Source organism: Pan troglodytes, chromosome 4 (genome assembly GCF_028858775.2).
Source record: "Pan troglodytes isolate AG18354 chromosome 4, NHGRI_mPanTro3-v2.0_pri, whole genome shotgun sequence".
Classification (NCBI taxonomy): domain Eukaryota; kingdom Metazoa; phylum Chordata; class Mammalia; order Primates; family Hominidae; genus Pan; species Pan troglodytes.
In genome coordinates this window covers 1385404-1409450 of record NC_072402.2, presented here as the reverse complement: position 1 = coordinate 1409450, position 24047 = coordinate 1385404, and the positions used below count along the sequence as shown (strand labels likewise).

The 24047-nt window shown below is 61.3% G+C and overlaps 2 protein-coding genes across 3 annotated transcripts in view; one reads left to right on the top strand and one right to left on the bottom strand.

Moving 5' to 3' along the window:
- The window catches only part of TPPP (tubulin polymerization promoting protein), a 35925-nt gene extending 12920 nt beyond the window's left edge, over positions 1-23005 (top strand). Inside the window, exons 2-4 of one of the 2 annotated variants that reach the window (XM_016952884.4) lie at positions 4639-4953; positions 16737-16890; positions 17566-23005. In XM_016952884.4, coding sequence (XP_016808373.1) covers positions 4643-4953; positions 16737-16890; positions 17566-17760 — 660 coding nt within the window. In that variant the 5' untranslated portion in view covers positions 4639-4642 and the 3' untranslated portion in view covers positions 17761-23005. The remainder of the gene's footprint in view (positions 1-4638; positions 4954-16736; positions 16891-17565) is intronic. The other variant, XM_003310610.7, reaches the window with a different exon arrangement.
- Positions 14106-18884, bottom strand: LOC107974590 (large ribosomal subunit protein uL2). The gene is made up of 2 exons (XM_054684122.2): positions 17537-18884; positions 14106-15974 (listed from the first exon to the last, which is right to left on the bottom strand). The coding sequence occupies exon 2, from the start codon at positions 15189-15191 to the stop codon at positions 14172-14174; it is 1020 nt and encodes a 339-aa protein (XP_054540097.2). The 5' UTR covers positions 15192-15974; positions 17537-18884; the 3' UTR covers positions 14106-14171.
- Positions 23006-24047: the final 1042 nt, after the last annotated feature.

Genomic DNA, 24047 nt, shown 5'->3' with positions numbered 1-24047 from the left:
AGTCACAGGCTCCAGGCCCAAGGGACAGGCCCCGGCCCTAGTGACAGACCCCAGGTCCTAGTAACAGGCTCCAGGCCCAAGGGACAGGCCCCGGCCCTAGTGACTGACAGGCCCCTGGCTGTAGTGACAGACCCCAGGCCCTAGTTACAGGCTCCAGGCCCAAGGGGTAGACCCCTGGCGCTAGTGACAGACCCCAGGTCCTAGTAATAGTCTCCAGGCCCAAGGGGCAGACCCCTGGCCCTAGTGACAGACCCCAGGCCGTAGTTACAGGCTCCAGGCTCAAGGGCAGACCCCTGGCTGTAGTGACAGACCCCAGGTCCTAGTAACAGGCTCCAGGCCCAAGGGACAGGCCCTGGCCCTAGTGACTGACAGGCCCCTGGTCCTAGTGAGAACCCCCTGGCCCAAGTGTGAGACCCCTGTTCCTAGTGACAGAGCCCGGTCAGTCCTAGTGCCTGGCCCCGCTTACTGATGCCACACGGACACCCAGGTTTCCAGCCCCTGGACAGCTCTGTGATCAGATGCTGGGGCTGCTGTTTCCCCAGCTCTGTCAATTCTGTTCTGGCAGGTTTTCTGTAAGTTTGGCTTTGGGCAGTCCAGTGTCCAGTCTGAAGGTGTTTCCCAGGAGATTCATTCTGACAGATGGGGCCCAGGTGATTTTCCCTGGGGCCTCTTGGGAACAGGGACAGCCTGTGGGGTTGGGGCCAAGGTGGCCTGGGGTGTCTGGGACGAAGCCCCACCTGGGTGGCCGAGTCCTTGGAGCTGGTGACACACCTGGGACAGGCATTCCCTGGCCAGGGAGGATGCTTCGTTCCCCAGGACAGCCACCCTCTGGGGTCTGCCTTTGCCTGCCCCACTCTGAGGTCTGTGGTGCCACCTCTGCCCTCATCTTCTGTCCTCTCCAAGCCTTTTTTGAAGATGCCAGCTGGACAACACAGTCTTGCCCACACCCGTGGGTGAGCCCGTAGGCGCCATCCTCCTGACTCCCTGGGGAGGCGCTGGGGGTGGGTGGGAGTGGGGTGGGCTCAGCCTCCAAGCAGGTCCTGGCCAGGCCCCACTTGTGGTCCCATAGGGTCTGGCCAGGGAAGGGGCATGTGCTGTGAGCAGGCACCTGGGTCAGGGCAGGGCTTGGCACGTCCCTCCTACCAGGGAGGTGCCGGCCAGTGGGAGAGGGTGCAGGTGCACACCTGGATGCAAGACACAGGCCTGGGAGTGCAGGCACAGCTGGGATGGTGGGCACAGGCCTGGGAGTACAGGCACAGCTGGGATGGCGGGCACAGGCCTGGGAGTGCCGGGCACATGTGGGATGGTGGGCACAGGCCTGGGAGTGCAGGGTGACCCCCTGGGGGCTCAGGGCACACACGTGGAGATGGTGGGTACATGCCTGGGAGCTTGTCCTTTGACCCCAGGTGAGCAGTTTGTCTTCCTGGAGTCTCTTCTGCTACACAACCTTCTTTTCCCTCACGGTGAAAGAGCAGAGCCTCTGGGGGAAATGGTGTGAGGGTCTGCACCCAGGGCTCAGGTGTGCTGCAGCCAGAAACTGGGAAAGTGGAGGACACCTGTCCAAGGAGAAGCAGCTGGCAGAGCAGCATGCCATGCTCGGTGGAGAGCGCCAAGGTAGAGGCGCCCGCCCAGGCTCGTTGTCCGTCTGACACCTCCTCATTCTCTTAAAACTAAATGTATTCTTATTACCGTCATTGTGGAAACAGCACGTGGGTCTAATGAAGCGATCCAGACAGTGCATCTCCCATCTCCTCCACTCCTGCTCCGTGTCTGTGGCCCATGTCCTGCTCCTCCAGACCCAGCAGCAGCCTGGCTGTCTTCCCACAGCGGCACGTCGTGCCTAATTCATTCTGTCATTTTTAGTTTAAAAACTTTTTAAAAAATATTTTGTTAAACTAATACATGTTTGAGGTAAAACAAAACTACAAGAACCTAGAACAGTGAAGCTCAGATGGGCTCTGAGGCGAGTCCCCATGTGAGACCCCTCAGCACAGACCCCACGCAGAGGCGGGCTTTGGAAGCATTTCTGGCAGCTGGCGTCTGAGGTCGGCACTGCTCCACCCCTTGGTGCAGAAAGGCTGGGGCTGAGTTGGGACGGGTTCCACTTTTCCCTCCGGAACTGCCTGGGCCTGGTTCTCAGCCCTCCCAAGCACCCGTGGACTCACTCCCGTGTGACGGCCATGGGTTCCTGCATCTACTCCTTCTTCTCGGCTGTTGACGGCTGTCACCCTCGTCTTCCTGGGAAGCCCAGTCACCAAGCACCTCCGCAGGGGGTGTGGCCACGTCTCTGAGCTCACACCCACTGCAGGTGGCCTTGCTCCCCTCAGCCTGAGTGGGACAGTGGATGTGGGTATCCAAGTCCCAGCCCGAAGCATTTTTCCTCAGAACGTTTGAAGCCAGTGTCTGTCTTCAGTAGATCTGGCGATGGCCTGACCCCTGTTCCTTTCTGCCCTCTCCCCCACGGCCCCCACCGTGCTCTCATGCGTGCCATCTCATGCTGCTTGCTGTGCTGAGAGGGGCTGAGCCCAGCACAGGTGGTGCCTGCCCAGCAGGGGCGCAGGGGCCGCGGGCCGGACCGTTCTCACGTGCCGTGACTCCCACCTGTCCACATCTCTGCTCACGCACATTCTCTTCCGCCGGGTCTGAAATTGCCTGCTGGCCTCCCTCTGACCTGCCTCAGTTTCTCCTCTTCACTCCTCGCTGCCTGATGTGTCATTGCTTATTTGTTTATCACTTGTCCCAACTGAAGGCCTCACGAGGGCAGGACGCTTTATGTCCCGCTCAGCCCTCCAAGGCCAACCTCCAAGCTTATCAAAAACCATGCAAAGCACGTGCTGATGGGCTGGGATGTCCTGCGTGAGCCCTGAAGGTGGCTCTGAGGGGCTTCCCTCATCCCTTTGCTCCCAGGCGGGCCCCACGGGGTGCAGGTTCTCAGATGACTCTCTGAGGTGTGTGAATAAGGGTCTCTGTTCAGGCGCGTCCCCACAGGAGATGAGACCACAGAACGCAGCCCTGAGTTTGAAGCATCCCAGAAGGTTCTTTCTCTCTGACCCGCACGCCCACCACTGCTCTGGGTGCTCACAAAACCCACCATTGCTTCTGGTAATTTCTCAGCTGCTCCTCCTGTCCAGCGACCCCTGCTGCAGAGGCCCAGGGGAAACACAGGCCAGGCCTGTGAGAAGCTCCTGTTTCAAAGAAATGGTGTCAGCGATAAAACTGGAAACTGTTCCTGGCTCGACACCTGACCCGGCCCTTCCACCCCCAGGATCCTGCCCCCACGCGGTCCTGCCCCCATGAGACCCTGCCCCCACGCGGCCCAGCCCCCACCAGGATCCTGCCCCTGCATCCTCCGCTGGGTTGGCATCTGCATTTTTGGTGCCTTCTAGGGAAAGGGGTGAGTGGGTGGGGCCTGAGGCCCTTAAGGTCCTCAGTGGAGGGAGTGCCCCTGGATTGTTTTCTGGCTGTTTTGGGGGAATTTGTGGGATCTCAGGGTCAGCAGGGGCCACACTCAGGACCCCACGATGACAGAGCCACACTTTGGCCATGACTGGCGCTGAGAACTCCAGATCTGAGAGGGCTTCGTGAGTCCCAGGGTTGGGACACGCACATGTGTCCTCGGCACGGACCCTCCCACCGGCTCTCGTGTCTGTGGGCTGAGGCTGCATTCAGCTCTCAGTGAGGTGCTGACGGCCCACCTGGCATCCAGGCCCCTTGGGGAAGCAGCTGTCGTGCCCTGAGTCCAGCACCTCACTCTGAGTCCTTCAGGGCCTGACTGGGTCTCACCGGAGCCCATGCATGGTGGGGAGGCGGCCTTGGCAGCCCCGCCCTGTGGCGTAGCCCTGCGTCCCCAAGCCCTGCCTGGGTGGCACCCCTCAGTCTTCTCAACCCCATGGCCCAGCCGCCTACTCTGGGGGCGGGCACCTTGCAAAGTCCAGAGGGCATCCCTGCGCCCTGACACCGGTGCCCCCACCACTGCCTCAGTCCCCTCCCCTGGCCGGGGCCACCGTGGGCTCGGCAGGCCCAGGGCTCCTGGGAAGAGCATCCTGAGGCGCCCCCAGGGCCACCACGCACCCTCCCCAGCCTAAAGCTCCATCTAAGGTCAGAGGCTCTGCAGTGGGGAGGGAGCGGCTGTCGCACGACTGCTGTGGACCCTCCCGGAGGAAGGCAGCACGTCACAGACCCCAGGGAGGGTGTGATCCCGAGGTGTCCTCCAGAGCTGCAGAGCGGGCGTCCACAGGAGGGACAGTGGAACTGCGGCGGGGAGGGGACCCGGAATAGGCTCTGATGCTGCCAGTCACACCATGAGCCTCCTAGGCCTGGAGCCCCTGGCACCCAGCTCAGCTCCCACCCTGGGCTCTGCATGCTGCTGGCTTTATTTGGCTTAGGGGGTCCTTGGCCCAATGACGGCAGTGGGCAAGACCTTGCTTGGCTCCACTCTGCCCGGGGCTGGACATGCGTGCCTGCAGGGCAACTGGCTCCAAAGGTCTGAGGGACCTCACGCCCAGCCCCAGGAGGGCCTGCCCATCTCAGCCCTCGCCACGTCCTGGTGCTCATTGGTATGGCGGGGTCTCCTGGGCTGCACCCGGGTCAGCTGGGACATGGCCCGGGTGACACCTTTCTCCTCTCCTTCCTCCATAGCAACATGGCTGACAAGGCCAAGCCAGCCAAAGCTGCCAACAGGACGCCCCCCAAGTCCCCGGGGGACCCCTCGAAGGACCGGGCGGCCAAGAGGCTGTCGCTGGAATCGGAGGGTGCCAGTGAGGGGGCAGCCGCATCCCCTGAGCTCAGTGCCCTGGAGGAGGCCTTCCGGCGCTTTGCCGTGCACGGGGACACCAGGGCCACCGGGAAGGAGATGCACGGCAAGAACTGGTCGAAGCTGTGCAAGGACTGCCAGGTGATCGACGGCAGGAACGTGACCGTCACCGACGTGGACATCGTCTTCAGCAAGATCAAGTGAGTGCGCTGGGCTCACGGGCCGAGGGACCTGACTTACGGGGGTCTGCGGCCCTGAGCCCCTGGGTGGGTTCTGTGGGGAGTGGGCCGTGGGGAGTGGAAGGGGTTGTGCTTCAAGACCCTGCCCTTCTCAGAAGCAGCCCAGATATGGGAGCCTGAACGTGCCATCTGGGCCCCCAGGGAGCAGGGGTCCGGGCATTGCTGGACCTCTCGGTGCCGAGGCCTGAGTGGCAGCCCTGGCTCCTCTCAGCCCCGTGGGTGTGTAGGGTTTCGGCATGGGAGGTGGCCTATGAGGGGATGTCTGGCCTCAGAGCAGACTCGGTGTGAATGCTGCTCCCCGGAGTCAGGGAGCTGTGACTGGGATCACTGGGCTTCCCCAGGAGTGGGGGCAGTGGCTGCCTGGAGCCTGGAGGGGCAGGTGGCTGCTGGCGGGCAGAGCTCCTGACCCTCTGTGGGCTGGCTCAGCGGCTGAGTCTCAGAGGTTGGATGCTTGTGTCCCCATGCATGGAGCTGGCCGTTTGGGTGTCCCCCAGCCCCTCCCAAAGCCTTTGTGCTGCTGTATTTCTGCCCCAGGATTCCCACGGGCGGCAAAATGGCAAAGGGCACCAAGGAGGCGGCTCCGGCCGCCACCTTGAAACCGCATCGTGCCGTTTGCTTTTTCTGCGTCGTGTGCACGTGTGCGCGTTTCTCCATCGTGTGCACGTGTGCGCGTTTCTGTGTGCACGTGTGCGCGTTTCCGCGTCGTGTGTGCACGTGCGCGTTTCCGCGTCGTGTGTGCACGTGTGTGCGTTTCTGCGTGTGTGCACGTGTGTGCGTTTCTGCGTCGTGTGTGCGTTTCTGTGTGCACGTGTGCGCGTTTCTGCGTCGTGTGTGTGCGTGTGCGCGTTTCTGCGTCGTGTGTGCGCGCGTGCGCATTTCTGCGTCGTGTGTGCATGTGTTTCTGCGTCGTGTATGCACGTTTCTGCATTGTGTGTGCACGTGTGCGCATTTCTGTCGTGTGTGCATGTGTGCATGTTTCTGCATGTGCACTTGTGCACGTACGTTTCTGTGTCGTGTGCACACGTCTGTTGCCGTGTCACGCATTGTCTGTTTTCTCCTGGATGAACGCCGGGAAGCACACTGAGGCACCCTCAAACGCCCCGGCACATTTCACCTCATGTCCCGACACCCCACCATGATCGCGCCGGAGAAAAGCAGCGGTTCTCCCTGAGCCCCGTGTCCAGCCCCGTCCTGTCCGCCTGTGTGGCAATGGCTTTATTTCGGTGGTTTGCACCTGCGTCCTCCTGTGGCCGATGTGATGTATTTCATTCCTACATTGCCGCAAACTCATCACCTCTTTCATCTCAGAGCTCCTGCACCTTCCCCCTCTGCGGCCTTGGCTTTGCAAGGGGCCGGGCTGTGGGTCAGATGCCCCTGTGCTGAAGGCTGTGGGGCCCACCTCTGCGGCGCCAGCACCCCATCTACCAGCTCTGGGTGGGCGCCGTGGCCTTTGCAGCTGTTCCGTCTCTGCTGTGCTCCGTGGCAATGTCACATGTGTCTCCCGGGTCACACATCCCCTGGGTCTTGGGTGTCTCCTGGGTCGTGCGTGTTCCTAGACTGCGTGTCCTGCTGAGCTTCCTGTTGTGTACGGCGCATCTGAGTGCATCCGAGGGCATTTGGGGTTTGGAAAGTTATGCCAGAAAAGCCATGAAACCGCTCAGAAGGATGCCTGAACCCGGACCCTCTCTCCAGCTGACTGCCTTGCAGGCTCCCCCAGCTCTAGGGGACGGCAGAGGCAACCAGGGCCAGCGAGTCCTGTTCGTCTTCCTGACAGCTCCCAGCCTCAGTCCCAGAGAAGCTGGAGGGGAGGCTCCATCCAGGGCCCCGGGTGCGAGCTGGTATCATCCTTGACCCTGTCCAGTCCCAGTGGCCCCGCCAACCTCCTCTGTGGCTTCCCAGCCTCAGTGTCCTCATGGGCTCAGCCACTGGCCGGTGTGAGAGGAGGCTGTGGCTGGCCCCTCTGTGTAGGTAGTCATGCAACCTTGTGCTCCCCGGCCTCGGACAGGGCCATCATTTGCCAACACCTTAGCGGTTGGAGCCCACACTAACCCAGGACCACTCATCTCTGGGGCCCCTTGAGACCAGGAAGGCACAAGGAGCCTGCCAGAGCAAGGGGACCAGCAGGGGCCCAACAAGAGCTGGGGCTCAGCCCACGAGGGTCCGTCCGACAGCCTGCACCTCTGGCACTGCACTCCCGGCCACACTGTACCCCCCATGCTGCACCCCTGGCCACACTGCACCCCAGCCACACCGCACCCCCGGCCACACTGCACCCCCGGCCACACGGCATCCCCGGCCACACTGCACCCCCAGCCACACTGCGCCACCCATGCTGCACCCCTCATCACACTGCACCCCTGGCCACACTGCACCCACCGTGCTGCACCCCTGGCCACACTACACCCCTGGCCACACTGCACCCTCTGCGCTGCACCCCCGGCCACACTGCACACCCCCGCACTGCACCCCCAGCCACACTGCACCCCCGGCCACACTGTACCTCCCACGCTGCACCCCCGGCCACACTGCACCCCTGGCCACACGGCATCCCCGGCCACACTGCACCCCTGGCCACACTGCACCCCCAGCCACAATGTACCCCCGGCCACACTGTGCCCCCCGCACTGTACCCCCGGCCACACTGTACCCCCTGCACTGCACCCCCAGCCACACTGCACCCCCGGCTACACTGAACCCCTGGCCACACTGTACCCTCCATGTTGCATTCCCAGCCACACTGCACCCCTGGCCACACTGTACCCCCCGTGCTGTACCCCCCGTGCTGCATCCCTGGCCACACTGAACCCCCCATGCTGCACCCCTGGCCACACTGCACCCCCAGCCATACTGTACCCCTGGCCACACTGCACCCCCAGCCACACTGTGCCCCCCTCACTGCTCCCCCGGCCACAGATCCTTTGTGGACTGACTCTCAGGGCTGCACCTCCCTCAGGACTGTGGCTGAAGCAACTGGCGCCTGATTCTGCAGTACAGGCCTTGCTTGTGGGCTCTTTGGCAAGGGGCAGCTCCCACAGGCTCGCTGGAGCTCCCACATCATCCACAGGGCTTATGTCAGCCGCTGCCTGGAGGACAGACCAGCCCACTGTCCCCTGCTGGAAACCTGCAGCCTCTGCCTGGAGGACAGACCAGCCCGCCATCCCCTGCTGGAAACCTGCAGCCTCCTGCAGCAGCGGGCCATGCGGTGTGGGCCTGTGTAGATGGCCCCAGCCAGCTGCTGGCAGGTCCTGGTGACCAGGGCCGCTCTGGTGGGTCACCAGCCATGGGCAGGCAGCAGTGACCTGGGCTGTGCCCGGGAGGTCAGGGGCCAGAGCCTCTGGCACAGACAGTGCCCTTGTCCTGAGCCCAGAACTCACTCTGCCAAGGGGACGTGTCCTGGGCACACAGACCGGGAGAGGGAAACTGGGTCGGCTATATTTAGCCCACGCAGAAGCAGGTGGGGTTCGCAGTGTGGCCGCCAGGTCCAGAGCCTGCGTGGGCAAGGGCAGGGCAGCTCCTCCCCTTAGCCACCAGGGCCCCTGTGCCCCCCAGTGCTCCTCCTCCCCCTCAGGTGTCCCTGTTTGGAGGGGACCCAGCCCCTTCGTGGATCCCAGCCCCGTGCTCCTGGGCCCTGGCAGCTGCTCCTCAGCAGGCTCGGGCGTGTGGACACATCTGGGACGAGTCCCTGGGTGCCCTCTGTGTCGCCCAATGTGTGTTCCAGGATACACAGGAGCAGACCTGGGGCAAAGCGGTGTGGAGATGGTGCTTATGGGTGAAGCTCCTAGAAGGACTGGGCGGGACGTAGGAAGAGCCTGTCCAGGGACCATCAGCCCTGCAGGGCCGGCCCCATGTGCACAGCCTTGGCGCTGGCCCGGACACACCAAGTGCAGTGCCGGGTGTGATTCCTTCTGCAGAAAGTTGCTTTCAAACTATGGCGCATGTGTGCGTGCACATGGCCGCATGTGCACACACATGCCTGCACACACATGCAGAACTCTCCCTGCGGTGGGTGGGGCTGGGTGGCTGTGGCTCATTTGGAGAATGATGGGAGCCCTGCCTGCTTGTGGGGGTGCTGGCACCCCAGGAGGCCGGAGGAGCCCCAGCTGCTCTGGGCCTGTTCCCAGAGGCAGGGCTGGAGCTGCTCAGGCACTTGGGGGGCTAAAGCTTGGCCCCCTGCTCCAGCACATTCACCTCCCCAGTGTGGGGCCGGGGACCAGCCTTGGGGTGTGCCAGCCTTGGCTGACCATGAGGGTCAAGGTCTGGGGGAGCAGACAGCTGTGGCCCAAGCCCAGGTAGGGGTTGAGGCTGAGACCCGGTCCTGGGCAGCCTGGTCGGCAGGCTGGGCACCGTTGAGTGGATGCCGTGTGGGAGATTGTCCTGCGGGCAGCAGCTCAGGTGGCCAGGACTGGGACTCCGGCCTGAGGGGAGGCCAAGGGATTCTGACCTCCCCACCTCCCCATTCACCTGCAGCCATGGACCCCTGTGACCCTGGGCCCCCCCAGGGCTGCCCCCACCTCCTCCTCTCTCCCACCCTCAAACTGTCCTTCCCTCCTGCAGCTTGGACTCCCCTTGGGGGGTCCCTATGATCCTGGCACGGGGTCCTGACCTCCCAGGTGTACAGGAGCAAGGGGCCTAAACTCACACCCTTGTCTCAGGAAGAGAGGGGGGCAGGGCCACCAGGAGGGGTTGGGGACACTAGAGATTTTCCTTTGATTTCTGGGGAAAGCAAGGGGTGGAGGCGGCGGGCCTGTGGGTGTTGAGTTGCTTTTGTTTTGCATTTTGGGGAGGGGGTGCCCACTGTCACTTGTGGGAGCCTCTGCCTCCCTCAGGAGCTTGGGGACCGTGAGGAAGTGGCCTTCGGTACTGCAGAAAGCTGCTGACTCTGACAGGACTTGTGGAGAAAAAGTCTACCGATTTCTGTTTTCAGGGCAGGTTGCCATGGCTCCACCGGCGTGGCGCCAGCTCGGGGTATCTGCGAGCCTTTGTTTAGTCCTCGTTGCCATGGCAGCGCTTGTTTGTTTTGATGTTACTATGTGTTAAATCTTAAACAAATTTCTTGCAGCCTTACGCCAGGTTTTTGTTGAAGCCTACTGTTAACCCAGACAATGACTCCCTCCTGCAAAGAGCGTGCAGTGGCAGCTTTAAAATATTAATGGAGGCATAGCGTGCACAGGCGGGACCGGACCACGGGCGGTGGGAGTGGGGCCCGGTAGAGCCATGGACAGCGTATCTCCCAGCGCCTCCTCGAGCCTGGGGAGGGGCCCATGCCATGGGTGCCTCAGGACCCCTGGGGTCAGGCTCAGCTGCTGCCTCCCCACCTGCACCAAACACCACCAGCCTCTGGGCGAGGGTCTGCCAGCCTTGCTCACTGGCCCCCTGTGGGTCCATCTAGCCCAGGTGGGGGCACCCAGCCGATGAGGCAGAGGAAGGAGGGCTGGGCTGCAGTCTCGGCTGGCTGGGAGCCCTGGCCTCCCCCAGGACCCATGCTTGTGTGCTGGGTGTGGTGTGTTTTCCCAAGTAAATGCACTGACGTTTCCTGTAGACACCTGGGTGGATACTGGGTGTTGGCTTGGCTTGGGGGTTAGACTGATACCTGGACGCTGGTTAGAAGGAAGCCAGGGCCAGTGGGGGACTGAGAACAGCAGGGCCAGGCTCCCTGGGGTCTGCGGTTGCCCCGAGCGTGGAGGGCTGCTGAGCCTGGTACACGCCCCCCGCCGGCCAGCCAGCACTGGGGTCTGTGGTCACCCCAAGTGTGGAGGGCTGGTAGGACACTTTGTCCTAAAGTCTTCAGACTGTTCCCAGTACGGAAGCCAACCCAACCACCTCCCAGGAGCAAGACCCAGGTTTGGAGAGAATCCAGGTCACAGTGTGTTTGGAGGGCAGCCGCCACAGGGCAGGTGACGTCCTCAGAGCACTGTGTGTGATGTCCTCCTGTCTGTCCATCCCAGAAAAGCAGGTGTCAGCTTCCCTGGAAGGGGCCAGGAGCCTCAGGGCTGCATTGCTCCCCTCCCCTTCCCCCGTGGTACCCAGCCCCGGGGAAGGGTGGGCTGCACTCCCCACACCCAACCCTGTCCCTCCATTGCTGTGGGTGCCACCCTGTCCTGGGCTTGCACTCGGCGGCTCTGTAGCCCTGGGGCCAGTTCTGTCTTTGGGGAACCTCTAGTGGCCACCCCTGGCAGGGCAGGATGAACGTGGCTTCTGCAGAGTGGAGCGCCTGCGGGGGGACCCTTGGCCATGGTACATCTGTGGCTGAGGGTTCAGGAGCTTGTGGCCTCGCAGTCAAGGCCTGTGGCTCCTGTACCCTGCAGGCCGGGCAGCACCAGCAATCCCCAGAGCACTGTGCGGCGACAGGCACCCGTCTCCCGCGCTTGGCCAGTGGCGGGCGTGGCCTTGGCTGTCCACTTTGCCCCATGAGCCTGACCAGGCAACACAGGTCATTTGAGAGGGTGATCTCCAAACAAACAGCCAGAAACTGACTTCAGGTGCACAGACCCAAGCCCTGCCCAGGCCAAGACTGGGGTGGATGGAGCCAGCCGAGCCCCTGGGGCCCCCTAGAGAAGGTCGGGCCCCTCAGATCTGCCCGGGGTCCCTCTGGGCCCCAAGTCCACGTCCCACCAAGGGCCACCTCTTCCTAGTGATGTCCACAGGGCGGTGACTACACACGCCCCACCCCCGCCCCTCCCCAGGAAAACGAAAAGGCTGGCGGCAACGCAAAATTAATTAGGAGCAAGCTCAGGGTGTGCACCCAGAGGGAGACAGTGGGCTGATCCCAGGCGGCCCCTCAGGCAGGGGGGAACCTTCGGTAGCCAGACCTCCGGAGCTCAAGCAGCCCCCCGACCGGCTGTGTGGGGGCTTCATGGTGGGTGTGCCTGGGGTTAGAGCTGGTGCAGCAATGGGAGGGCCCTGGCTCTCAGCCCGCCCTGGGGCCTGAGCTGCCGTGGCCCAGTGGACGTTGCCATCCATCCTCTGAGCCAAGTAGGGTGCAGGAAGGGCTCAGGTTTCCTGAGATGAGGGGAGAAGCCCTCTCAGGTGGCCAGACATCACCTCACCTGCCCCCAGGTGCTCAGTTGCTGGTGGAGTCACTTATGAGGGGAGAATAGGCAGGGCCTGGAGGGCTTGCCACCAACCTCTGTCGGCCCTGGGAAACGTTGCTCTAGGTCCTCTGTATCTTGCTGGGGCTTGCGGGAGGCAGGGGCGGCCAACAGGCATGGGGAACCCCAAGGCTGGGTCCTGCTGGAACGGGACCACTGGACCTTCCTGGAGCAGTGAGAACTCGGAGCGAAGTGCAGGATGGCGACGCCAGACAGGGCTCCCCTAAGGCCGCGTCCCTACCAGGCAGGAACCTCCCCAGAAGCTCCCCCTCCCCCCGCGGGGCCCAGCAGCCAGGGAGTCCTTCCCAGCCTCCTCAGGTCTCAGGGGCTAATGGAAGATCCCAGAGGTTGGTGCCCTGGGGGAGCCGCAGCCCCTCACTCTCAGACTCACCTAAGTACAGGGAGAGGCTGTTTCCCCAGATTCCCCTTCACAGCCCCCAGCTTCCCACCTATGGCAGCCTCTGGACAGGGCACTCCAGCCACAGCAGCTGCAGGCCCAGAGAGCCCAGGGGAGCTGGTAGCTGTCACCTCGCCCGTCGGCCCCCGCCCCTCAGAGGGCACCATGGGAGGGCATTCCTGATTCACAAGGGTGCTGGATGCACAGTCCCGAGCCCAGCGGGGCCTGTGACGTCCGCCCCGGAGGAACAGGCCTCGGTCCTCGGAGGGCTGTCCTGGCCTGAGCCCAGCTCCTGGAGGCCCCAGGCCGGGTCCCAGTGTCCCTGAGAGACTGAACCAGGCCCAGAGGCCAGGGGACTCAGAGCCTGGGAAGCAAGTCCAGGCCCCGCAGGGCATCGTGTGTGAGCAGCGGCTGCGTCCTGCTGGGCCGGCTTTGGGGCAGGGCGCCGGGCTGGGGAGCGCATGGGCAATGAGGATGCCGAGCTCCACACTCGGTCTCTGGAGGACAGGCCCACTCTACGTCAGGAGAGCCGGGCAGCCAGACTAAGTGTCTCTGGGGAAGAGGCAGGCACCGCTGTCCTAGAACTCCTGAGGACTGCCCCAGGCGGGGGGCACCCAGGTCTCCTGGGGAGAGCTCCCCGCCCGTGTGGGGCAGAGACCCAAGCGCCCTTTCCCCAAGACACTCGGGGAATGGGCACAGCAGGTGTCCGGATCTGAATGTCGCCTCTGATGTGGGAGCCCCCTCAGCCATCCCCCTCCTGCCGAGTGACTCATGCTGGTGGTGCCTGGCTCCGAGGCCATCAGAAAGGGCTGCGTGCCTCAGCACTGGTCACCAGGCTGGCAGTCAGGCCTGGCGTCCGCATGTCAGCTTGGGCAGGGTGTGAATAGAAGACAGGAGAGCCTTTGACGGCCCAGGACAGACAGAGGCCCCAAGGGCCCTAGAGAGTCAACACCCCCACAGGGCCCAATGGGCACTGTCAGTTCCAGGCACTGTGGGCTGCCTGGGGTGGCCTGGCTCTTCTAGCACCACAGGGAATGTGCGGGTGTCCACGCCGAGCGCATCAAGGGGCTAAATCCACCCGCAACACTGTGGACCCCCACGCCACGGAGCTGCTCAGGGCACCTCCGGCTCACCGGGCTCACCAGCGCCCCCTGGGGGATGCTGCTGGACAACAGTGCCCTATGACCCGCGGGTCTGGAATGTGCCCTGCGTGGCTGTCCTCAGCAGTCCAGGCCCCGCCCTGGGGCTCTGCCTCCCCACAGCCCCCTCCGGACACAGCGAGGCCTCCGCTCCCCTCCCTGGGACCCCATGAGGCGTGAGGGTCTGAGCTGTGGGACCCCGAGCACTTGGTGTGTTTCTCAGCGCGATTTCTTCTCCTTTGGCTCAGCACTGTTGATGGTGTCTGTTGTGTCTTCAGGACACGCGTGTAAAGTGTATGGGAACCCTCAGGTGCTGTTTAAACACAGCATCCTCCTTGGGGTTTGGGAATCACCCAGCGGCACCTCCGTGCCTGGCTCCAAGCCTGGCCACTTGGCACCCACCGCGTTGGGTGCGTATCCTGGGCTTGTTCTCGAGGGGTGGGGGTGCTGTCCACGTGCGCACACATCACAGCACTGTGGTCTGGCCACTGCTGAAGGGCACTGGATTGTTTGGGGTTTGGTGACTGCGAGCAGAACAGTGGTAAACATTTGCGTTTATGTGTGAGCCTCTGTTTTCATTTCTCTTGAGCAAGGACCCAGGAACGGGACTGCTGGGCCGCCTTTGGCTGTGATGAGAAGCTGTCCACAGTGGCTCTGCCGCGTTGCTCGGCGACGAGCACGCCCCCTACCCCGCGGCCTGCTCAGTTCGAGGTGCCGGCAGTTTGTCTGAGACCCCTGGAGAGTGCGCAGGGGCCTCGCTGTGTTTTCCATCTGCACTTCCCTGACGGCGCCCACGCGGCCCCCTCTCCGCGTGCTTGTCGGCACTTCCCTGACGGCGCCCACGCGGCCCCCTCTCCGCGTGCTTGTCGGCACTTTCCTGACGGGGCCCACGCGGACCCCTCTCCGTGTGCTTGTCCGCACTTCCCTGACGGGGCCCACGCGGCCGCCTCTCCGCGTGCTTGTCGGCACTTCCCTGACGGCGCCCACGCGGCCCCCTCTCCGCGTGCTTGTCGGCACTTCCCTGACGGGGCCCACGCGGCCCCCTCTCCGCGTGCTTGTCGGCACTTCCCTGACGGGGCCCACGCGGCCCCCTCTCCGCGTGCTTGTCGGCACTTCCCTGACGGGGCCCACGCGGCCCCCTCTCCGCGTGCTTGTCGGCACTTCCCTGAAGGCGCCCACGCGGCCGCCTCTCCGCGTGCTTGTCGGCACTTCCCTGACGGGGCCCACGCGGACCCCTCTCCGCGTGCTTGTCGGCACTTCCCTGACGGGGCCCACGCGGCCCCCTCTCCGCGTGCTTGTCGGCACTTCCCTGAAGGCGCCCACGCGGCCCCCTCTCCGCGTGCTTGTCGGCACTTCCCTGACGGGGCCCACGCGGACCCCTCTCCGCGTGCTTGTCGGCACTTCCCTGAAGGCGCCCACGCGGACCCCTCTCCGTGTGCTTGTCTGCATGCACGTGTCTTCTCTGGTGGTGTCTACTTCAAATATTCTGCCCGTCTTTTCACATGGATTTTTTTTCTTACTGCTGAGTTTTAAGGTTCCTTTGCGTATCTCAGAGACAAGTCCTTTCTCAGGCATGTCTCCTAGTCTGTGGCTTGTCTTCTCATTCCCTTAACGGTGTCTTCTGAGAGCACAGTTTCGAACGTTTTGATGAAGTCCAGTTCAGCCATTTTTTCCACTATAGGCCATGTTTTGTTGCCATTTCTAAGAAATCTTCGCCTAACCCCAGGTCACAGAGATCTTCTCTTTGGTGTTCTTCTAGAAGTTTGTTTTAGTTTCCTAATTAGGACCATCATCTATTTTGAGTTAGTTTTGTATATAGTGTGCAGTATAGACCAAAGTGCATTTTAATTTGCACAGGGATCACCAGTTGCTCCAGCTCCACTTGTGGAAGAAACAGTCCTTTCTCTCTGGCTTGCCTCTGCACCTGTAGACATCGGGGGGCAGCACGCGTGTGGCTGAGCCAGACTCCCCCTGGGCTGCGGGGCTGGCCGCGTGCCCGTGCCCACGTCGCTGCCGCTTTGCAGTCAAGCCTCAATGAGCTTTGGAGTTGGGTAGTCAGTCTTCTGACTCTGTTCTCATTTCTTGAAATCGTTTTGGCTATTCTAGGCCCTCTGCTCACTGACTTCTGGAAAGGCTTGCTGGGGTTTTATGGGTCATTTGTCTCCTGACTCTTGGTCACTGTGGATTCTGCAGCTGGGAGTGCCCTCGGAATGCTTGGCCTCCTGGGTGCAGCCTTTCTCGCGCTGTCCGGAGGCTTCCCTGATGAAATGCAGGTGCCTTTTGCAGAGCTGAGCCTCATCCACAGGATCTCTTGTTTTAAACACTGAAAAACCCCACTTTGGGTTAGTTGTGGTAGATCTGGTCAGAGGAGAAAAATGTTTTCTAATTAGAATTATTATATAAAAACCAAGAGTCAGTTTAGAACCCTCTGGAATTGCCTGAATGGCCTGTGGTGGGAGGATGTTGTAAGGCGTGGAGTGTGTTTAGATGTGGCGTGTTGTGTGTTTAGATGTGGCGTGTTGTGTGACCAGAAGCTGCTCACGGCACCTCCGGCCCACCGGGCTCTGCACCTCTGAGGCCAGGGCAGTGCAAGGGCACAGCAGGGCCGCCTGGCGGGTTTTGGAGCCAGGGCATCTGAGGCGTGGGCCTGCGCCCATGCTGCCAAGTGTCCGGGGGCGGCAGCCCCTCCTAACCATGTTCCTGTGTGGGGGACACCTCCACCTAGGACCCCAACACACACAGGCAGAGCCGGGGCCCCAGCAGGTCCTAGGACCCCCAGCTCCCGGCGCAGCTGGGCGGGGCTGTGGTGGCCCTGGGAGGAGGAGGTGGGCTCCGCTGCCTAGTGGCCTCCCGCACCGCCCCAGCAGAGTGCAGACCCACACACACCCTGTGTCAGAGCGGCCTGCAGGGCCGTGTGAGCATCCAGCTTTATAGAGGACCTGCTTCCGCCAAGCTTTCTTCCAAGACAGTTTGGATTTGCAGCGCTACCAGGGCGGCTGCCTGTGGGTGAAGCCTGTGGGCTGCTGGGCCATGGCCGTCCAGCTCTGCTCGGACCCACGCGTGGGGAGGGCAGCCCTGGGCCGGCCCGCGCCCAGCCCTAAGTCGCCTATGCCCCTGTAGAGGGAAGTCTTGCCGGACCATCACCTTTGAGCAGTTCCAGGAGGCGCTGGAGGAGCTCGCCAAGAAGCGATTCAAAGACAAGAGCAGCGAGGAGGCCGTTCGCGAGGTGCACAGGCTCATCGAGGGCAAGGCGCCCATCATCTCAGGGGTGACGGTGAGCAGGGCGGGGATGGAAGGCGGGGCCTGGAGGGGGTGGGGGCGGGGCCTGGAAGGTGGGTGGTGCCTGGGGGAGGGGTGGTCAGGAGGGACATGGATTGGAGGCGTGACCTGGGGGGGGTCCTGGGAGGCGTGGTCAGGAGGGCGTGGCCTGGTGTGGGGTCTGAGGAGGTGTGGTCAGAAGGGGCATGAATGGGGCATAGCCTGGAGGGTGAGGCCTGGGGAGGCGTGGTCAGGAAGGGCATGGACTGGGAGCTTGGCCTGGGAGGGGGTGGGTGGGTCCTGGGAGGCATGGCCAGGTAGGCGTGGCCTGGGGGGGCCCTGGGGAGGCTTGGTCTGAAGGGGCATGGATTTGGGGGGCGTAGCCTGGAGGGTGGGGCCTGGCTGTTCTGACAGCCCCTTTCCTCTGAGGGTGCAGGTGGTGGGGTCCCCAACTACATAAACACCAGGTGGACCTGGGCAATTGTTAGGGTTGTGGCACCCCGCAGGCCCAAGGCTGCCCCAGGGTCAGGAGAGGTAAAAATAAGAATTAAAAGGGGCATAAATCCCAGGGTTTATGACCCTTGCCCACTGCCCCAATGCTGGGAAACCTGCCCAGGACACAGCCACTTCACCTGCTGGCCTCACCTGGCTCGCAAACTCACCTGCCCCCTTTCTCCTGCTCCTCTTGCAGAAAGCCATCTCGTCGCCCACAGTGTCGAGGCTCACGGACACCACCAAGTTCACGGGCTCCCACAAGGAGCGCTTCGACCCCTCTGGCAAAGGCAAGGGCAAGGCTGGCCGCGTGGACCTGGTGGACGAGTCGGGCTATGTGTCCGGCTACAAGCATGCAGGCACCTACGACCAGAAGGTGCAAGGGGGCAAGTAGCCCCCGCTCCATGCCTCGCGGCACTGCCGGTGTCCCCGGAGCAGGGACTCTGTCACCTCGCACTTCATTACATTCCTGTACTAACTGCGGCAGAACTCAGACGGGTGCCCCAGAGGGGGCTGGGGGGCGGCCAGGCCCAGGCCTCCCTCCTGCCCCTCCTCCTACCGGATGCCCCCAGCACTCCCCTCTCAAACCAGGTTTGGGCCCCAGTTCACTGACCCTCCTAATACACCTGCCTCGTCCTCAGCCATTTCCAAAGTGTCTCGCGGATCACACCACACTGGGCACGTGGTTTGCAGGTCAAAGGGGCGTTTTAAAGCAGCTGGCTGTCATGGCAACAGGAGGCTGTGCTGACCTCCTGAACGGCAGACACCTTCCAGGAGCCCTGAGGGCGGCAGGAGCTAACCCCAACCAGCAGGCAACTAACACGGAGTTGGCCCCACACCGGACGTGGGAGGTGTCGTGGGGCCCGAGGCCTGTCCTGTGTGCAGCCGCCACCACGGGGCCTTCCTGCTTTCCTGGGCAGAGGGCAGAGTGAGGCCACCTGGCAGGGGTGCTGGGCACCTGGCACATGTGTGGGGAAGCCGGTCACATGGACACACCTGTGCACACATGCCTACAGGCCAGCTCTGTGCCAAGGGCAACCTAGGTAAAACGAAAGCTGTCGGGGGCAGTGGGCGGCTTCCCGGCTGACCACAGTGGCTTGGACTGTGAGGGTAGAGTAGACTCGCTTTGCTTTCCTGAGAAGATGCGGTGGCTGCCTATGTTCTCAGAGCGGGTCTGGGAAGATTCAGAATGTCCGGTCCCTGTGGTGTTGCCAGGCAAGAGACATGAAGTGCCGAGACACTCCTCGCCTCACCGCGTGACAGAGCCTCTGCCCGGCCCTCCCGTTCGCCCGTCCTCGCTAGCTGCACCCTGTTTGCTCGCAGACCTCCCATTGCCACAGCCCAAGCACCTTCTTCAACTCTCCCAAAATGTCTCAGCCTAACCTCTCCTGGCCAATCCCCCCTGCTGGAGAGCAGGACACTAGCGAGGACCCCCAGGCCTGCGGTGTCTGTGGGGGTTTCTCTGCCAGCAGGGGGCTGAGCAGAGCCCATCCAGGACACTCCACACTGCCAGGACACACCCAGGCGGCCCGCCCTTGCCTGTCTGCACCTGGGGAGAAGCCAGCGCTCCTGCTCCCTCCTGGGGAGGCTGACGGGTGTGGCCACCCGCTGTCACAATGGCACACTGCCACTGTCCCTTGGCACGCACACAGCCACAGCCACACGTGTGACCTGCTGGGCCGTGGTTCTGGAGTCTACCTGCGGATGAGCCTGCGGCAGTCCTGGAGAAACTTTTCCAGAGCCTATTAGCCCGTGGCTACGGTCAGGCTCTGGCCAGGGCAGAGGGCTGCCCAGGGCCAGGCTCACAGTACAGGAGGATGGCGAGGCCCCTCCCTCACTGGCACGCATGAGCACCACCCGCCTCCCCGACTCCCCGACTCCCAAGAGTGCACCTGCTGCGGCCACAGCCCCGTGGAAGGACTCCCCCTACCTGAGCAGAGCAGAAGCCCCAGGGCGGAGCTCCCAGCCAGCATGGTCCGCTGAGGGCTGGGGGGTCTCCGAGGCCCCTCAACAGAGAAGCCTCCACCTGAGGATGGGGAGGACCTGGCAGGCAGCTTCCACGGCAGGCCTGGGAAGTTCATGGTGCCTGGAAATAAAGACCAAGGAAAAATGGACCTCAGGCTTCGTGGCTCCTTTAGGATGTCACCTCACCGGCCTGGGGAAGGCGGGGGGTGCCCAAGCCCAGCCCTGTGCCCCCGCTGAACCTGGCTGGACCGCGTGTGAAAGGCAGAACTAACGTGCGGAAACATTTCAAAACAACTCTGAATGTGCAGTGCGGAATCGCCCGATCACAGACAAGCAGTCATCGGAATCACCCGATCACAGACAAGCAGTCATCGGACGCACCGATCACAGACGAGCGGCCACCGGAATCGCCCGATCACAGACGAGTGGCCACCGGAATCACCCGATCGCAGACAAGCAGTCATCGGACTCACCGATCACAGACGAGCGGCCACCGGAATCACCCGATCACAGACGAGCGGTCACCGGAATCGCCCGATCACAGATGAGCGGTCACCGGAATCGCCCGATCACAGACGAGTGGCCACCGGAATCACCCGATAACAGCCCATCACAACTCCAAAGCCCTTGTGTTGAAAAGGCCAAGGACGAGTGGTCACCAAACAGGGTGGCTCCCCAGGTCCCGAAGCCTGAGACCCGGAAGACCCTGGCACCCTTACACCCTCGGACTCCTGCCCTCCTCGCCCTCCCTGGCCCCAGCGCGGCTCCACCCTGGGCTGCGTCTCCTGGTCACAGGCTGCGTTTCTCTTCTGTCCGTGGGCAGCCCAGTCCCCACAGTCACGGCCAAGCCACGCAGAACGAACATGACTCCAGAGGACCTCGCCCTGGAGCTGAGCCTGGTGCCGGGTCAGGACGGAGGGACAGGCGGGTTGGGGTCCGCGGGTCCTCACACGGCAGGCACAGAGGCTCGCCAGGCCCTGCTCCGGTCTGTGGGGACGAGGGACACTGAGGAGAGGTGCTGGGCACCAGGACGCTGCCTCCTGGTCCCTGGTTGGCCTCAGACAAGAACGGCCTCGAGAAAAGAGCCAAGCGCATCGGGAGCACACCAGAAACCGGCCCTGAGCACGAGAAGCGCCTCCGCCCGGCCCGGGCACCACCCGACCTCGCAGGGAGCAGGCCCTGTCACCGACGGGTCACCTCGTCCATGCGGCCAGCACCGACTCACCACAGCCCTTCCCAGACTTGGCTGGAGTGGCCGGAGCGGCGGGGCTCATGGCTCCCATCTTGGCCCCTGGAGGTGAGCTCATTCACAGAAGTGGTCCCTTCACTCTGAGAAAATCGTGGCGTGCATCCCAAACCCTAGGCCACGCCTGTGGGTTTCGTGAATGAGATCGAGGCTGCTGTGGCACCCTGCCCGTCCTGGCCTGGAGCACCCTGGGATCCTGGAGGGAGAGGCCCCACGCCCCCACTCTCCCTCCACACTTCCAGGGTTGGTGCCCACGAGTTAGAGGCACGGCCTCCCTGGTGTCCCGCCCTCCCCCAGCGGCCCTCAGGCTTTTCTCAGACATGCGGGAGCCAGGAGGGCACCCTTCTCCACTCAGCTCCAAAGCGAATCTTTGAAAACACCCACTCGGCTCCCATCTCTGTCACCTAGCCAGGAGGGGTAGCAAAAATAAAGTCACGAGGACATAGTGGTCACCATTGTCAGTTACAACTTGTCTGTGGAATCCGTAATTGCATCTGTGTGCCGCCTCCGAACACAGAACATTGTTTGGACGGCAGCCCCACTGCACATAACAGACCCATGCATCTTCCTCAGTCAGTTTCTGAATATTGTGAATTCAGGCAGGTGTGTGTTCTCTTCTGCATGTTTTTATGCACTGCCAATTAGCTTCTACTAACCATGGTTCAACAGAAAATAAATGTGTATTTGTGAATAACAAACTGCACAACCTGCAAACCAGGAGAGAGGAACAGGTTCTGTCAGGGGTGACACCAGGACACAGGGACAGGTTCTGTCAGGGGTGACACCAGGACACAGGGACAGGTTCTGTCATGGGTGACACGAGGACACAGGGACAGGTTCTATCATGGGTGACACCAGGAGAGAGGGACAGGTTCTGTTGGGGTGACACCAGGAGAGAGGGACAGGTTCTGTTGGGGTGACACCAGGAGAGAGGGACAGGTTCTGTTGGGGGTGACAAGAGGAGACAGGGACAGGTTCTGTCGGGGGTGACACCAGGAGAGAGGGACAGGTTCTGTCGGGGGTGACACCAGGAGAGAGGGACAGGTTGTCGGGTGACACCAGGAGAGAGGGACAGGTTCTGTTGGTGACACCAGGACACAGGAATAGGTTCTGTCGGGAGGACAGTGCTGATCGTGTCTCAGCATCAGGAAAGGAGAAAGGCAGAGGGAGAGCACTGAGAAGACTGTTCACGCCAGAGTGCTTATTTATTTTTAATTTACTGCTATAGGATAAGCAACCAGGTAGTGTTCCTAACAGTTAGCGTTACCAAAATTAAAGTTCAAATTATATGTTTAAAATATTGTAGAAGATATATATTTATACTGGACTACTTTTACACCTTCTAATATCCTGTCCAAGTTTGGGCGCAGATGGTGGAGTTGGGCTGGCATCATGTCCTGTGGCCGCCCCACTTGCCTTTTGGTGCCACTCCATCCCGGGCCCCAGGGATGCCAGCTCAGGGCTGACCACAGCAGCCCTGCGTGGGCATCACCTCCTACCCCAGCCCCCATCCTGGGCTGCTGCGGCCGCCTGCTTTTGTGAATGGTGTTTTGTTGGCACAGGGCCTGTCCTGTGTTTTCACACAGGCCTGTGGCTCCTGCTGTACAAGTGGAGGGGGGAGGAGTTGAGATGGAGACGCCTTGGCCCTGGACACTTACCTGTCCCTCTACTGGCCCAGCTCATCTCCTCCTGTGGGCAATCACGCGTGCACTGGCCACCCTCCCACGCCACAGCACACACCACAAGGGGATGGCACAGGGGGAAGATGAGGCTGGACCATGATGTTATCAATAGGCTAGAACGTCCTTCAAACACTGAACCTGCATCTTTCCTCCTCTTACTACTGAACACTTTGTGAGCTCTGGTGGTCCAGGGTGCAGCGTTTGTCCCCGGGCATGTGATGGGGAGTCCTGGGCACATCGAGATGCTTTACTTCTTTCTTTCGACCTCTTAAAAAACTAAACCAAGCCAAACCACAAAGGAAATCTGCACAACTTAAGAGAAACTTGAAAGGGATCGTGTAACTACTAGTTTGTACTAAGTTTTTTTCAAGAAAGGGAAACAAATTTATATATATATATATATGTGCAATATATTTTTACACTGTGTGATTAACATTAGGGAGTACTGAGTGCATCACTTTATCAGTGTGACGGGTGATGTCCACGTCATGGCTGTTCTGACTCTGAAAGCCACTTCTGCTGATGTCTAAACCGCACTCACCGCGGACGTCCGCAGGGTGGGGTGGCCCTGCTGTCCCTCCTGCAGGTGAGAGGCGTGGTGTTGCCTGTTGGACTTGCTGTTGAGCCTGGCTTGCAAACCTGTAGTGAAACAGCTCGTGTCTGTGTGCACACTGCCCCTGTGTCTGCTGTCGTTAACATTGTGTGTCAAGTTGGTAAAGTGACAAATAAAGGTGTTAAAACATGGATTTCTCTGTTCCTCAGAGCACACGTGTCTGTAACAGGTGATAACAGGGGATAGGTACTGGAGGGGCCCCAGGTGGGGAGTGTGCTGAGTGCCTCCACTGGGCTGAAGCTCACAGGGCCAAGGCCCTTGTGTCCCCTTTTCCCGAGGGAGTCTCTCGCTTCCTCATCTAGACAGGAGGACTGTGAAGGAGGAGCAGGCGGACCAGCCATCTGTCAGGTGTGAGTCCTGCTCTAGCACTGGTGTAGCCCTGGGTGGGGTCTAGATTCAAGGGGAATAGACATGAACACTGTGAACACCACCAGAGCCCCCAAAACAGGACAATGTCATCACGGGCTGCTATAAAAAAAATGCCAACCTGAGATACTAGCCCAGCGAAACAGTTTTCCAAAATGAGGATACAATAAAGGCATTTTTGGACAATGAAAAGAGAATTTGCCACCAGCAGACGTTAAAAGAAATTCTAAATGCAGAAAGCAAAGGTGATCTCAAATGGCATGTCTGGTTTGTGAAGAAAGTGGAGCAAAGAGAATAAATTGATCAATAACTCCAAATTAACAGTGGCTATATCAATACTTTGTGAGATTAAAATGTTTCATAAAAATACTTGGGAATCCCCACAGGTGAGCAGAACAGGAGCATGGAGAGGGACGCGCACCTCGCGCTCCAGGAACCAACCCCAGAGGTGGGTGAGAGCATGGACTAAACGCACACATGCCATAAGCATGGGACAGAAGCAGAGTACAGTCTCCAAACGAGCAGAGGGACATGCGGGATGACAGGAGATCATCTAAAAGTGGCAAAAGTGAAGAGGGAAAAAACCATGAATAGAACAAACAGCACAAAATGAGATGGCAGATTTAAACTAATGAGATGGTGGATCAATCAGCTTCGCGGAGGCCGGGCACGGTGGCTCACACCTGTAGTCCCAGCACTTTGGGAGGCCGAGGCGGGCAGATCACAAGGTCAGGAGATTGAGACCATCCTGGCTAACACAGTGAAACCCCGTCTCTGCTAAAAACACAAAAAATTAGCCAGGCTTGGTG

Coding starts and splice junctions, on each gene's coding strand:
- LOC107974590 (XM_054684122.2), bottom strand. CDS start 15,191: ATGCCTGAGAAAGGACTTGTCTCTGAGATACGCAAAGGAACCTTAAAA.